This window comes from Sceloporus occidentalis, unplaced genomic scaffold (genome assembly GCF_023333645.1).
Source record: "Sceloporus occidentalis isolate IW3139 unplaced genomic scaffold, rSceOcc1.0.p SCAF_14, whole genome shotgun sequence".
Lineage (NCBI taxonomy): Eukaryota > Metazoa > Chordata > Lepidosauria > Squamata > Phrynosomatidae > Sceloporus > Sceloporus occidentalis.
Genome location: NW_028316994.1, coordinates 1,135,778 through 1,152,436, shown reverse-complemented (window position 1 = coordinate 1,152,436; position 16,659 = coordinate 1,135,778). Strand labels below are relative to the sequence as shown.

Here is a 16,659-nt window from a genome sequence, read left to right as displayed (position 1 = left end):
CAGTCTGTAGAGGGCCTTAGTCTGTATCCTCCCTGCATAATTTTAGCAGTTGGAAAACATGGTAGGAGCTACGTGTTCGTCATACAGAAACTGTGATTTTTAATTGGTGAAATTCTTAGAATTTCCTAGGGTGTTTGCTGATGACAATACTACAGCTCTGTGGTAGAGAATTCTCAATTACTCACAAAACTACAAATCTCAGGATTCCATGTGGTAGATTCATGACAATTAAAATGCTATCAATGACATAAAATTGTGCAGTATGTTTACACCCTCTGCAATCTGTTTTAGGGTTGATTTCCTTCAAATTTCAGGCTTTCAGATAAGATACTGCCTTGATATCATTCACACAGAATGCGTGGTCTTAAGTATAACAGCTGCAATTACAGCCATAACCATATAATACCAGCTTAGAATCAAAACTCTAAGGACTCTGCCACCACTTTTCTTTTATTCATTTGAACAAGTCTCATTCTTTCTTTCCACAGGGAGACTGTATGTGGAAGAGCAAAGTCCCGCTAATAAATCCTCTCTCTCAGAGTTTCTTCTTCTGCAATTCTCACATGTTCGGGAGCTGCAATTTCTACACTTCATTGTATTCCTCATTTTTTACCTGGCAGCAGCAACAGGGAATCTTCTCATTGTCTCTGCAATAGTCTCTGACTACCACTTGCATACCCCTATGTACTTCTTTCTGATGAACTTGGCCATACAGGACGTGGGGCAAATTTCAGTCATTTTACCTGTCTCCATGGCCAATTCCCTTAGAAATGACAGTCATATTTCTTATTCTGGATGTGTCACTCAGGTCCTTTTCAATGTATTCTTTATAGCATCTGATTTCTTTCTTCTGACAGTCATGGCGTATGATCGGTATGCTGCCATTTGCAAACCATTACTGTATGAGATTGTGATGAATAAGCATGCCTGCCTTCAGATGGTGACTGCGGTGTGGATCATTAGCTTGTTCTATGGAGTGTTACACACTGCAGGGACCTTTGTATCCCCCTTTTGTGCCAACAATGTCAACCAATTTTTCTGTGAAATTCCACATTTACTAAAACTAGTCTGTTCTGATTTGTTTCTGATCGAAATTGCTATTCTTTTGTTGAGTGCAGTTGTTGCAATAAGCTGCTTTGTTTTTGTTGTTGTGAGTTATATGTACATCTTAACTACAGTGATGAGATTTCCTGCTGGGCAGGGAAGGAAGAGAGCTTTCTCAACTTGCCTCCCGCACCTCAGTGTACTGTCTGTATTTGTATTTACTTCATTTCTATCTTACTTTAAGCCTGCCTCAGATTCCCCATCCTCTCTTGATTTATCCCTGACCATGATATATACGATGGTGCCACCCTTGATGAATCCACTCATCTACAGCTTAAGAAACAGGGAGATAAAAATTGCTCTGAAAAAACTGCTGTGTTTGAGGTTCTTTCCTGTGAATAGTCTTTTCTATCTTGTCTGGTAAATTCTGCGTAAAGCTCCATTGGAACGAACCATCCTATCATGTTTGGAATGAAGAATACTCTGCAGTTATAGGATGTTTCAGTGTCATTTGTGCCTAGTACATTTTTGCGCTGTATTGCTGCACTTCTCTTATTCATAACAAGTAATGTCAGACACATTAGTGTTGCAAGATATTCATTATTATAAGTTATGTACCCTATTGGATAGCCAGAAAGCTTGTTTGTTATAGGATTGGTAGGTGTTCCTTATTAAAAGAAATGTCCTCTGTTTGAAAGTTGACAAGCTTTTCCATTTATTTATGCTGAACATGAACCCCAAAAATTCTGTATGTTGAGGTGTGGGCCATTCATAAAGATGTAAATGTGTGCATTATGTTAACTTTACAGAGTAAAACATAACTAACTTAACTCAAGCAATACAGTGGACCCTTGTTATCCACTGGACATTGGTTCCAGGACTCCCCACCCCTCCCCAAACCTGTGGATGCTCAAGTCCCATTGAATCTGTGCATGCAGATCTGTGGATACGGAAGGCTGACCTTGATTTGGTATTTAGGTAGACCACAAACTTGTAACTAGCAACTTTCTGATTGTCAGCCCTGCAAGTCATGAATTTCAATGGTCCCTTCTTGTTATTTTAAAAATCTGGCAAAACTAAGATTATCTCACTCATTTAAATGTGACTTATCCCCTAGGAGATAAAGTTGCATTTAATTTTAATAGTCGGTATTTTCACATTCAAGTGAAGCCTGGTTACTGCAACACATATGCAGGCTGGATCCCAGCCACACATATATGGCTGCTTTTGCAAACTGGCTCCCGTTTTTGAAAAGTGGCTGGATAAGCATGGCTAGGATCCTGGCTACATATGGTTGCAGTTGCCCAGCCACATTTGAACTAAATGCGACTTTATCCTCTCAAGGATAAGTCACTTTAAAATGGCTGGGATAATTTCCTAAAAGGCAGTCACATGGTTTCCACCATCACAGAATTTCTTGGCAGGTTTCTCCTGAGGGGGTTTGCTATTGTCATCCTCTGCAGCTGAGAGTGTGTGACTTGAGTGAGTTTACATGACAGAGCCAAGATTCAAACTCTGATCTCTAGAGTCATAGTCCAGTTCTCAAACCACTACACCACACTGGCTCAAAAGTGTAAAGGAAACAAATTACATTTTTGAGTTTCGTTCCCAGGGATGACCACCATAGTTCAGCAGGAAATCTGTATTCTTGTCTCACACATCACTGATACAGGTGGCAGCCATTTTGAGACCGTGTGCTTGAGACCGTGTGCTCGTTGCTGAAGGGGCGGAGCTTCTGTGAGTCACATCTGTGAGTCACAAGGGGGCAGAGCTAGCAAACTAGCTTTATATACCACCTTCCAGAGCCTTCCAGAACAGTCCGGCCAGAGAGAGGAGAAGGAGAGGAGCTGCTTGGCAGCCATTTTGAGACCGTGTGCTTGAGACCGTGTGCTCGTTGCTGAAGGGGCGGAGCTTCTGTGAGTCACATCTGTGAGTCACAAGGGGGCGGAGCTAGCAGACTAGCTTTATATACCACCTTCCAGAGCCTTCCAGAACAGTCCGGCCAGAGAGAGGAGAAGGAGAGGAATTTTAGTTTTCTTTAACTCAACAACTCTGCTCAAGTGGCATCAGGTTAGAATCAGATATTGAAACAGAACCTTCCCTTTAAGTGTAAGATAGCAGCCAGTACTTACCTTTAAAGAAGTATTCCCAGTAGATTGACTGTTATATTTATTACTAAAGACTTTGCAGTATGGACAACGAGGGATCTGCCGCAGTCACCTGCAACTCTTGTGGGATGTTTCTCTTCTTGCCTACAGAAGTGGAGAACTTCACATGCACCAAGTGCAAGTTGGTAGCACTCTTGGAGGAGAAAGTGCAGCAGCTGGAGTCCAGAGTAGCTACACTTCAGCATATTAGGGAACAAGAGGATTTCCTGGACACAATAGAACTAACCATCTTGGATGAGTACCACGCAGAGGAAGATGCTAGGGTGGAAGAGGTCACTTGCCAAACAGAGGAGGCAGACAGCTGGAGGAATGTCGCAAAGAGAAGTAAGCCAAGAAGGAATTGTTCGGGGAGATTGCAGCTAGAGAATCGATTCGAAGCTCTTTCCCTTATCAAGGAGGATGAAGAAGAGCAGCATGGACAGACTACAGGGACAGAGCAGAGGAGCCTGAGAGTCCCACCCGAGGGAACAGTCGCTGCTAAGCCTCGGAGGAGGTGTGTGGTCGTAGTGGGGGACTCCTTGCTGAGGGGTACAGAAGCAGTGATTTGTAGGCCTGACAAGATGTCTCGAGAGGTGTGTTGTCTTCCAGGTGCAAAGATCCGTGATGTGACAGAGAGGCTGACAAGACTGGTCAAGCCTACTGACCAATACCCCTTCCTTTTGGTCCACGTGGGAACTAATGATACTGCAAGACACAGCATTCAGAACATCAAAAGGGATTACGAGGCGCTTGGTAGGAAGCTGAAAGGAATGGATGTACAGGTTGTCATCTCGTCTCTTCTGCCAGTTGAAGGGCATGGTCCAGGAAGGGAGAGGAAAATAGCAGATGTGAACAACTGGCTTCGCAGATGGTGCCGCCGAGAAGGATTTGGATTCTTCGATCATGGGCTGCGGTTCCATGAGGAGGGACTTCTTGCAATGGACGGGTTGCATCTCACGCCAGTTGAAAGAAATGTTTTTGCCAACAGTCTCAAGAACTTGATCAGGAGAGCTTTAAACTGAGTTCCGAGGGGAAGGGAGACAATATTAAGGAAGGCGAAAGGGATGGCGAAAATAGTCAAACTGACACAGAGGAAACAAGGAAAACAGTGCAAGGACCCAACAGTGGGAGGCAAAAAAACTTGCACAGGCAGCAAGTAAAAGAGAACCATGGTCTGCGATGTCTCTACACTAATGCACAGAGCATGGGAAATAAGCAGGATGAACTCGAACTCCTAGTACAACAAAGCAAATATGATATAATAGGCATCACTGAAACCTGGTGGGATGAGTCTCATGATTGGAATGTGGAAATAGAGGGGTATAACCTTATTAAGAGAAATAGGCCAAACAGGAAAGGAGGAGGAATAGCACTATATGTCAGAGATATTTACACCAGTGAAGAGATCCTGGACATCAATCAGGGAAGCCAGGTGGAGAGCATCTGGATAAGAATCAAAGGGGAGGGAAACAACAAGGGTGTTACGGTGGGAGTCTACTACAGACCCCCAAGTCAGGCTGAGGAATTGGATGATATCTTTCTAGAACAGATGACCACACAGTCAGAAAAGAGAGATGTAGTAGTGATGGGCGACTTCAACTATCCTGATATTTGCTGGAAGTCAAACTCAGCAAAATCCTCAAGGCCTAGCAAATTCCTCACTTGCCTGGAAGACAATTTCATGGTCCAAAAGGTGGAAGAGGCAACAAGGGGGTCAGCTATTTTAGATCTGATCCTAACCAACAAGGATGACTTGGTTAATGGGGTGCAAGTGGTGGGATCCTTAGGTGGAAGTGACCATGTTCTCCTGGAGTTTGTAATACAGTGGAAAGGAGAAGCCAGGCAGAGTCAGACACGCATCCTAGACTTTAGGAGAGCGGACTTCAGTAAACTTAGAGAAGTACTGAGGGCGATTCCATGGTCAGAAATACTAAAAGATAAAGGAGTTCAGGATGGATGGGACTTTCTCAAAAGGAAGATACTGAAGGCACAATTTCAAACAGTTCCAGTGAGAAAGAAAAACGGGAGGTGTCTCAAGAAACCAGGATGGATGACTAAGGAACTTTCAACCGAGATGAGTTTGAAACGGAAGATGTATAAGAAATGGAAAAAGGGGGAAATCACGAAAAAGGAATTCAAAGAAATAGCAGGCATTTGTAGGGTAAAGTCAGAAAAGCTAAAGCGCAGAATGAACTCAGGCTTGCTAGAGAGGTTAAGAACAATAAAAAGGGCTTTTTTGGATATGTCCGCAGCAAGAGGAAGAAGAAGGAAACGGTAGGGCCACTGCGTGGAGAAGATGGCAAAATGCTAACAGGAGATAGAGAAAAGGCAGAATTACTCAACACCTTCTTTGCCTCAGTCTTTTCAGAAAAGGCAAAGGGTGCTCAACCTGAGGATAATGGAGCAGAGGACAGAATAGGGGAATTTCAGCACAGAATAAGTAAGGAGATAGTAGAGGAACACCTTGTTAATCTAAATGAATTTAAGTCTCCGGGACCAGATGAACTCCATCCAAGGGTATTAAAAGAACTGGCAAAAGTAATATCGGAGCCATTGGCAATCATATTTGAAAACTCCTGGAGAACAGGAGAGATCCCAGCAGACTGGAGGAGGGCAAACGTTGTTCCCATCTTCAAAAAGGGGAAAAAAGAGGATCCCAACAATTATCGTCCAGTTAGTCTGACATCAGTTCTAGGAAAGATTCTGGAGCAGATAATTAAACAGAGAGTCTGTGAACATCTAGAAGGCAATGCCATAATCACAAAAAGTCAACATGGGTTTCAGAGAAACAAGTCATGCCAGACAAATCTAATCTCTTTCTTTGATAAAATTACCAGCTTGGTAGATGAAGGGAATGCTGTGGATATAGTATATCTTGATTTCAGTAAGGCCTTTGACAAGGTTTCCCATGACATTCTTGCAAACAAGCTTGTAAAATGTGGGCTAGACAAAGGAACTGTTAAATGGATCTGTAATTGGTTGACCGGCCGAACCCAAAGGGTGCTCAACAATGGCTCCTTTTCATCCTGGAGAGAAGTGACCAGTGGGGTCCCACAGGGCTCTGTCCTGGGCCCAGTGCTATTCAACATCTTTATCAATGACCTGGATGACAGAATTGGGAGCATACTTATCAAATTTGCAGATGACACCAAATTAGGGGGAATAGCTAATACCCCAGAGGACAGGATCAAGATTCAAAATGACGTGAATAGACTAGAAAGCTGGGCCAAAGCTAACAAAATGAAATTCAACACAGAGAAATGTAAGGTATTGCACTTAGGGCGGAAAAATAAAATGCACAGATATAGGATTATGGGGGACACCTGGCAGAATGAAACTACGTGTGAAAGGGATCTAGGAGTCCAAGTAGACCACAAGTTGAACATGAGTCAACAGTGTGATGCGGCAGCTAAAAAGGCCAATGCTATTTTAGGCTGCATCAATAGAAGTATAGTGTCTAGATCAAGAGAAGTAATAGTGCCACTGTATTCTGCTTTGGTCAGGCCCCACCTAGAATATTGTGTCCAGTTCTGGGCGCCACAATTCAAAAAGGACATTGAGAAACTGGAGCGTGTCCAAAGGAGGGCGACAAAAATGGTGAAGGGTCTGGAGACCATGCCCTATGAGGAACGACTTAGGGAGCTGGGGATGTTTAGCCTGGAGAAAAGAAGGTTAAGAGGTGATATGATAGCCCTGTTTAAATATTTGAAAGGATGTCATATTGAGGAGGGAGCAAGCTTGTTTTCTGCTGCTCCAGAGAACAGGACCCGGAACAATGGATGCAAGCTACAGGAAAAGAGATTCCACCTGAACATTAGGAGGAACTTCCTGACAGTAAGGGCTGTTCGGCAATGGAATGCACTTCCTCGGAAGGTGATAGAGTCTCCTTCCTTGGAGGTCTTTAAACAGAGGCTGGATGGCCATCTGTCAGGGATGCTTTGATTTGGATTTCCTGCATGGCAGGGGGTTGGACTGGATGGCCCTAGTGGTCTCTTCCAACTCTACGATTCTATGATTCTATAAATAAATTAAAAATGTTGGGCTCATACTTCATTGTGCTAAGCCCCTGGAAATGATAAAGCCTCAGAGAAACCTAATTCCTTCCATCCTGTCATTTAAAATATTAATACAAAGCAATTTCTGAATTCTAGTAAATACTTATTCATATGGAGCTGAAATAATACTTTTATAGACTCAAAGAGTTGGAAGAGACCACAAGGGCCATGCAGGAAGACACATTAAAAGCACTCCTGACAGATGACCATCCTGACTCTGCTTTAAAAAGTCAAAGACTCCACCACACTTTGTAAGACAATATATCCCACTGTTGAACAGCTCTTACAGTCGGAAATGTCTTTCTAATGTTTAGGTGGAATCTCTTTTCTTGTACTTTGAATCCATTGCCGCATTGTCTCTAGAGAAATAGAAAACATGCTTAACCCATTTTCAATATGATATCCTTTCAAATATTTAAACATGGCTATCAAAACACCTCTTAAAACCTCTTCCCCAGGCTAAATATATCTTTCTCCTGAAGCTGCTCCTCATAGGCCATGGTTTCCAGACCTTTCACTATTTTGGTCACCCTCCTCTGGACACGCTCCAGCTAGTCAACATCCCTCTTGTAGTGTCCAGATCTATGCACAGTATTCCAAATGAGGTCAGACCAAAGCAAGATAGAGTGGTAATATTACTTCCCTCAATCTACCCACTACTCTCCAGTTGATACAGCCTCTGAAGCGCACTCTTCAATCATATTCACCTTGTGGTCTATTAAGACTCCCAGATACCTTTAGCATGTACTGTTGTCAAGCCATGTGTCATCCATCCTATATCTGAGGAGCTCTGCAAGCAGCCCCCTTTTGTACCAGATTGGGGTCCCGGCAACCTCACACCGCAACCCCAATCTGGCCTCTGAGGGTGCAAAAAGGAGCTACAAAAAGTGGCTCTTTTTTGTGCTCTCAAAAGGGCGCCTTAGCTCTGGTGGCATGGCTATATGGTGCCCCTTCATCGCTGCCTCATCGGGACACAGTGCCAGAGCTGTGGTCTACATGGTCTCCTAGATCCCTTTCACACGTAGTTTCATTCAGCCAGGTGTCCCCCATCCTGTATCTGTACATTTCATTTTTCCACCCTAAGTGCAATACCTTATATTTCTCCCCGTTGAAGTTCATTTTGTTAGCTTTGGCCCAGCTTTCTAATCTATTTAGGTCATTTTGAATCTTGATCCTGTCCTCTGGGGTGTTAGCCATTCCTCCTAATTTGGTGTCATCTGCAAATTTGATACGTATGCCCCCACATTTGTCATCCAAGTCATTGATAAAGATGTTGAATATCACTCTGCCCAGGACAGAAACCTGTCGGTTTAAGTTCTCTCCAAGTACATAAACCAGACAGTCCAATGGGGGGAGGGGGCATGGGGTGAAGGGGCATATAGGGGGGCACCATGATTGTGCTTTGCCAATGTATCACTCACAGACTGATGTCCTGTGCAAGGGGAGCATTGCATGTGCGATTATGTGGCTGATTAAAGGGGGGGGGGGTCATCCAATGGGATGGCATCTGGGTGGATGTGGGGATACTTTGGGGTTTCTGGTGGTGTGCTCCTGTGATGGTGTACATGTATGGTGAGGAGTTGACCCCAATCTTCAATTCAGGCTTTAGAAAGGCAAAAGCATGGGTGTTTTAAGGGATACATTTCTTCACTTTCCAACTGAAATGCTCTCCTGTGTGTATGACACATGAGTTTTTTGAAGAAAACTTGGCACGAAACCCTGTTGAGTTGTGGAGATATGCTAGTACAGCTTAATTTATTGGGCTGCCTAGCAAGATAGATGGGCAGCCCTTTGACACACATCTCACATTATGAGGTTTTTCCCAGAAGAAATAGGGAGCACTCACTGGTATCATAAAGGAGTGAGCCAAAACTTCAATTCTACTGTAGCATGCACTCTCTTTATATCTTCCAGATTGGGAGAGTTTGTTTATTTTCCATGAGATGGCCAAGTGATGGCAAGCTTATTTCATATGGCTTGCTAAAATAAGATGAGACAGTTCTGAGGGACTCTGATCTGACTCAGAGCCATAAAATCTGTGCAGATCTTTTATACAGAGGCGGGTTATAGACCGCCCATTTGGGGCAGTCTGCACCCGCCCCTATCCCCAGTGTATCGGGGCCTCAGTGGGTAGAACGGCAGCCGCTGAGGCCCCAATCCGCTGCTTTTCAGGCTGCGGGGAAGCAGCAAATCGCCCCTTCCCCGCAGCCTGAAAAGGGGTGTCTCTGGGGCTTCAATCCCCAAGGACACCCTGCGGTGGCGGGGAGAAGGAGAAAGGGGCTGCTTGGAGGCTGCGCCCATCGAAGCAAAGCACCGCCGCAAACCAGGAAGGAGCTCCAAAACGGAGCTCCTTCCTGGTCCGCGGAAAGGGCGCCCTAGGTGCCCTGGCGCGGAGTGAGGACGTCACATCCGCGCCGCCCCGTGTAGAGGCGGCGCGGACGTGACGTCCTCATGACGGCGGCCATCTGGAACGGCCGCCGTCATTTTTTACGCGCAGGGCGCATATTAGGGTTAGGGTGGTGCGGAAGCACCGCACCTCCCTAACCCTAGTACGCGCTCCACGCGTACTTTCATGGCGTTTTGTAACCCGCCTTAGTTAACAAAGTAGTCCTAATTTCTGTGTCCTACATTTTCCTGCTGATTGGTATAGTGTCTTTAACTATCGAATATGGTCCATGATAATAATGAGTGAATTTAATAAAAATATTGTTTCAGCTTATAAACATAAGAATTTACTAGAATTCAGAAGTTGCTTCCTATTAACATCTTAAATGGTAGGATGGAAAGAATAAAGGGATTTTTTTGGAAGCTCTGTCATTTTCAGGTGCTTAGCTCAATGATGTATGAACCAAAAAACCCTAATATATTTATTTATAACTGTATTAATGGCTGTCAAGCGTTACCGGAGAAGAAGGTACATTTGACAATAAGAGAAATTTATAACTGTATTAGTACTGTATGAAGTTAAAAATATACACTTTTACAGCTGAACTGTGATGGCTACTCCTGGGAACAAATCCCTAGAAGCTCAAGAGAGAGGTGAATAAATGTTCTCCTTAGAAGAGTTCATCATACATCAAGAGGGAGGATATTCATAAAGTGGCATGGATCTTTAGAGAGATACACAGCTGTCAAGCGTTACCGGAGAAGAAGGTACATTTGAAAGTAAGAGAAATTTGTGAAGAAAATAGTGGCTTGGAAATTTTTCAAATTGTTAACATTTCAGGAGTTTCTCCAGTATTCTGAAATGGAAAATTTAATACATTCCTCTCTTTCCTTTCCTTCTCTGTTATGTTACATTCTCTTCCATATTTTTCCTTTTATTTTTGATTATTTCTGTGCTAATGACTTTGCTATCGAGTAGAGTAGTTTGACTTGCATGTTGGAATGTTGGATTTTTTCTTGACCTTTGCTGCATGCATTAATTTGAATTAGAAAACAAGTTGTGTCTGTTCAATTATTTCTGACAGAACTATACAATCAATATTAAGTTCTGCCATGTAAATGTAATTTGCACTTTTATACTTATTTACTTGGGCATATGATCCCCTGAATGTATTGGGCCCTACTTCCCAGAGAGTATAGCTAGGGCTGAACTGTTAAAATAAAGCCTGAAGCTTATGTGGAAATTCATTCTTAGCCGAAACATCTGTAGAATTTCCAAGATAGCAAGAAGTGTTTTCATACTGGAATATTCAGAGAGAGAATGTCCACACACCATTGGATTATTTTTACGATACAAGAATATACTGACAGTGTATGCATCAACTGTTAGGCACTTGTTTTCCGTTCAAACTAGCTTATCATATCTTACACAGTAACTAATTATGTGAGTAATGTCAGTGCAGCAATCACAAATAACACTTTTGCAAGGTTTAAAATTCTCCCTTCTCTTAGTCCTCTCATATCCTTATTTACCTATGGATCATTATTTCTACCTATTGCTTACTTGCCAGTATGTAATCTTTATTTCTTCTTCTCATAACCCCCCTCCTGTTAAAGATTCGCTGTGATATACAAAACCAACATATACCAAGTCTGATCAGCTTGCTCAGTATCCCCTGTATGGACTTACAGCAGATATCTAAGTTTTCAAACAGAGATAATTTTGAGTCCTGCTTGAAAATATCTGGAGACAAAACTGGAACTATCACCCCAAATATTTTCCTATACCATTGATTGCTTACTTATTTGCTTCATTGCCTGTAATTGCTGCCACATGGTATGTGATATGTCTGATGGTATGTCTGATCAAGAACCAGGAGAAGGAAATAACTTGAATTCTCCACACCGTTTCCAGAAGCCACAATGATTGGTTTTCATGAGCCTACTGGTGAGTTAACATTTGGAAATAGTTATTTGGTAAATAGTAGTCTTTACAGCTTTATCCTAAAATTAATCATCTTCTCTATTTAACTCACAAAGTATCTAATGTCATGTGTAAAAAAATTTGGCTATGAAAATGAGGAGGTCAAATGCTTTGTGGATGCAGAACTATTCCCCCTGTTCTTCTAGCCTTGAGTATCAGCAAAATAATTATTTTTAGTTAGTTCTTCCCAATTATGATCAGTCATTTATCAAGTTGATTGCATTCTGAAATGTAAGAGGACTTTCAGTAGACGTTATTTCAGCACCTGCTCTTAAAGACCGTGCATGGGCCTGATTTCTTTTCCTGAAGGAAAAAAAATATTGAAGATGGATTGGGATTCTTTTAGCTGATACTAAAAGTACACATCTAAACTATAAACCATCCTAAATCCTAATCTTGGGGAAAAGAAAATGTACAAATAAAAGGATCAACAGATTATTTGATTGATTACTTTGTTGACTGATGGATACAACCTTTTCACATAAGCACTTATATAGCTTCATTCTTCTTCAAGTGATCTTTTTACTTTGAACTATAAAATCCTATCGGCTGTTCTCAAGGTGCCATACATGATTAGGGTAGCAAGAACCCGACAGAGTAGAGGTGTAGGAAGGAATGAGTATTAAAGATTATGCATTTGGGGGAAAACCATTTTTGATTCTGCATTTGAAATATTGCTACAGTAGAACCAGTGAGAGACTCAGTCTGTATCCACACTGCATAACTGAACCAGTTGGATAACATACTAAGCAGCCATGTGTTCATCTTAGAAAAACCTGTTATTTTTCATTTGGTGAAGTTCTTATAATTTTCTAGGGTATTTGCTAATGACAACATTAAAGCTCTGTGGCAGAGAATTCTAAATTATTCATGAAATTACAAATCTCAGGATTCCATAGGGTAGATTCATACCAATTAAAATGCTATCAGTGACATAAAATTGTATGGTAGGGTTACACTATCTGTGATTTACTTTAGAATTGATTTTCTTCAATTTTCAGTCTTTCACATAAGATACTGCCTTGATGTCATACACACAGAATTCGAGGTCTCAAGTGTAACAACTGCAGTTACAGCCAGAATCATATAATACCACCCTACAATTATAACTCCTAGGACTGTGCCACTACTATTCTTATACTCATTCTAACAAGTCTCATTCTTTCTTTCCACAGGGAACCAATATGCTGAAAAGCAAAATCCATTTAATAAATCCTCTCTCTCAGAGTTTCTTCTTCTGCAATTCTCACATGTTCGGGAGATGCAATTTCTACACTTCATTGTATTCCTCATCTTTTACCTGACAGCAGCAACAGGGAATCTTCTCATTGTCTCTGCAATAGTCTCTGACTACCACTTGCATACCCCTATGTACTTCTTTCTGATGAACTTGGCCATACAGGATGTGGGGCAAATTTCAGTCATTTTACCTGTTTCCATGGCCAATTCCCTTAGGAATGACAGTCATATTTCGTATTCTGGATGTGTTGCTCAAGTCCTGTTCTACATGTTCTTTGTATCATCTGATTACTTTCTTTTGACAGTCATGGCGTATGACCGGTATATTGCCATTTGCAAACCATTACAGTATGAGATTATGATGAATAAATATGCCTGCCTTCAAATGGTTACTGCTCTATGGATCATTAGCTTCTTATATGGAGTGTTACACACTATAGGCACCTTTGTATCCCCCTTTTGTTCCAACAGTGTGAACCAATTTTTCTGTGAAATCCCACACTTACTTAAGCTAGCCTGCTCTGACTTGTATTTGATTGAAATTGGAATTCTTTTGTTGAGTGCAGTGGTTGGAGTAGGCTGCTTTGTTTTCGTTGTTTTGAGTTATATGTACATCTTAACTACAGTGATGAGATTTCCTGCTGGGCAAGGAAGGAAGAGAGCTTTCTCAACTTGCCTCCCACATCTCACTGTATTCTCTGTACTTGTATTTACTTCATATCTATCTTACTATAAGCCTGTCTCAGAATCCCTATCACCCCTTGATTTATCACTGACCATGATATATGCAATGGTGCCACCCTTGATGAATCCACTCATCTACAGCTTGAGAAATAAGGAGATCAAAAATGCTCTGAAAAACCTGTTGGGCTTGAAAAACCCATGAATAGCTTTTCCTGTCTTGTTTCTGTATAAAGCTCTAAGGATATGAGAAATCCTACTATGTTTGGATGGAAGAATAATTTTCATTTATAGGATGTTTCACTGTCATTTGTGCCCAATACATTTTTGAGCTGTATAGCTGCAGTTTCTTTATTAATAATATATAATATCAAACACATTAGGGTTGCAACGTATTCATTATTATAAGTTATGTTCCCTATGAGATTGCCAGGAAGCCTGTTTCTTATAGGACTCGCAGGGATTCCTTATTAAAAGAAGTCCTCTGTTTGAAGATTGGCAAGCTTTTTCCATTTATTTAGGTAACTGTTACATAGATTTGTAATTGGTTAACTGGCTGAACCCAAAGGATGCTCAACAATGGTTCCTTTTCATCCTGGAGAGAAGTGACCAGTGGGGTCCCACAGGGCTCTGTCCTGGGCCCAGTGCTATTCAACATCTTTATCAATGACTTGGATGACAGAATTGGGGGCATACTTATCAAATTTGCAGATGACACCAAACTAGGAGGGGAGTAGCAAGTACCCCAGAGGACAAGATCAAAATTCAAAATGATTAGATTAGATTAGAAAGCTGGGCCAAAGCTAACAAAATGAATTTCAACATGGAGAAATGTAAGGTACTGCACTTAGGGTGGAAAAATGAAATGCACAGATATAGGATGGGTGACACCTGGCTGAATGAAACTACATGTGAAAGGGATCTAGGAGTCCAAGTAGACCATAAGTTGAACATGAGTCAACAGTGTGATGTGGCAGCTAATAAGGCCAATGCAATTTTAGGCTGCATCAATAGAAATATAGTGTCTAGATCAAGAGAAGTAATAGTGCCACTCTATTCTGCTCTGGTCAGGCCCCACCTGGAATACTGTGTCCAGTTCTGGGCACCACAATTCAAAAAGGACATTGAGAAACTGGAGCATGTCCAAAGAAGGGCGACCAAAATGGTAAAGGGTCTGGAAACCATGCCCTATGAGAAATGACTTAGGGAGCTGGGGATGTTTAGCCTGGATAAGAGAAGGCTAAGAGGTGATATGATAGCCCTGTTTAAATATTTGAAGGGATGCCATATTGAGGAGCGAGTGATCTTGTTTTCTGCTGCTCCAGAGAACAGAACCTGGAGCAATGCATCCAAGCAACAGGAAAAGAGATTCTGTCTCAATATTAGGAGGAACTTCCTGACAGTAAAGGCTGTTCGACAGTGGAATACACTCCCTCAGAGTGCAGTGGAATCTCCTTCTTTGGAGGTCTTTAAGTAGAGGCTGGATGGTCATCTGTCGGGGATGCTCTTATTTAGAGTTTCTGCATGGCAGGGGGGTTTGACTGGATGGCCCTTGTGGTCTCTTCCAGCTCTATTATTCTATGATTCTAGGCTAAATGTGGACCCAAAAAATTCTGTTTGCTGAGGTGTGGGCTCTTCAAAAAAGATACAAATGTGTGCATTATGTTATTTATAAATGTGGACAATATGTTAATTTTACAGAGAAATACATAACTAAATTAACTCAAGCAATACAGTGGACCCTTGTTATCCACTGGGGGATTGTTTCCAGGATGCCCCTCCCCATGGATACCAAAATCTGTGCATTCTCAACTCCCATTATATACAATGGCATAGTTCAATGGTTCCCGTTATAAGAACTGAATTACAATAGTCCCTTCTTGTTATTTCTAAAACCTGGCAAAACTAAGAGGTAGCCACATGGTTTCCACCATCACAGGGTTTTCTTGGCAGGTTTCTGCTGAGCGGGTTTGCTGTTGTCATCCTCTGAGGTCGAGAGTGACTTGCCCAAAGTCATCTAGTGGGTTTACATATCTGAGCCAAAATTCACATTTTGATCTCCAGAGTCATTGTCCAATGCTCAAACCACTACAACATGCTGCCTCACAAGTTTAGAGGAAAGAAATTATATTTATGACACACCCCCCCCCCCCCCAGGACACACTCCAGCTAGTCAACTTCCCTCTTGAAATGTGTTGTTCAGAGCTGTACATAGTATTCCAGGTGAGGTCTGACCAAAGCAGAACAGAGCGGTAATATTACTTCCCTTGATCTAGCCACTACTCTCCGATGGATACAGCCTAGGATCATATTGGCTCTTTTAGTGGCTGAAGCACACTTTTAAATCATATTCATCTTGTGGTCTACTAAGACTCAGAAATCCCTTTTTCATATACTGTTGTCAAGCCATATGTCATCCACCCTATATCTGAGTCTTTCATTTTTTTCAGTACCTTACATTTTTCCTTGTTAAAATTCTTTTTGTAAGTTTTTGCCCAGCTTTCTAATCTGTTGAGGTAGTTTTGATTTCTCATCCTGTCCTCTAGGTATTATCTAGCCATCCTAATTTGGTGTCATCTGTAAATTTGATAAGCAAGCCCTCTAATCCATCATACAAGTAATTGATTAAGATAATAAATACCACTGGGCCCAGGACAAAACATTATGGCAACCCACTAGTCACCTCTCTCCAGGATGAAGAGGAGCCATTGGTGAGTTACAGTTGCTGTACTACCCAACAGGCAGATGTAGGACACAGAAATGAGGACAGATTTTGCACAGATTTTATGGCTCTCAATCAGTATGGCTCTGTGTCCTGTCAGAGTCCCACAGAACTGTTTCATCTTATCCTAGCAAGCCATATGAAATAAGCTTGCCACCAGTTGTCCATCTCACCCAAAACCAACAACCTACCCAAAGATTCTAGATATAAAATGTGTGTGTGCTACAGCAGAATTAAAATTTTTGTCCACTCCTTTTATTATAAGGATATTCTCTATTTCTTCTGAGAAACACCTCCCAATGTGAGATGTGTGTCAATGGGGTTTCATCTAGCTTGCTTGACAGTCCAATAGATTAGGCTGGGTCAACATACCATCCTAACTCAACAGGCTTCAGTGTCAAG

The 16,659-nt window shown here is 41.9% G+C and overlaps 2 protein-coding genes across 2 annotated transcripts; both read left to right on the top strand.

The window, feature by feature from the left end:
- Nucleotides 1-682: 682 nt before the first annotated feature.
- On the top strand, nt 683-1,468 carry LOC149303453 (olfactory receptor 14A2-like). The gene has a single exon (XM_089480720.1). It carries the CDS (start codon nt 683-685, stop codon nt 1,466-1,468), a length of 786 nt encoding a protein of 261 aa, XP_089336846.1.
- An 11,342-nt stretch (nt 1,469-12,810) lies between these two features.
- On the top strand, nt 12,811-13,740 carry LOC149303452 (olfactory receptor 14A16-like). Its single transcript, XM_089480719.1, has one exon. It carries the CDS (start codon nt 12,877-12,879, stop codon nt 13,738-13,740), a length of 864 nt encoding a protein of 287 aa, XP_089336845.1. The 5' UTR covers nt 12,811-12,876.
- Nucleotides 13,741-16,659: the final 2,919 nt, after the last annotated feature.

Bases quoted from the DNA above. Each gene is read 5' to 3' on its own strand.
- LOC149303453 (XM_089480720.1), top strand. From the start codon at position 683: ATGTACTTCTTTCTGATGAACTTGGCCATACAGGACGTGGGGCAAATT.
- LOC149303452 (XM_089480719.1), top strand. From the start codon at position 12,877: ATGCAATTTCTACACTTCATTGTATTCCTCATCTTTTACCTGACAGCA.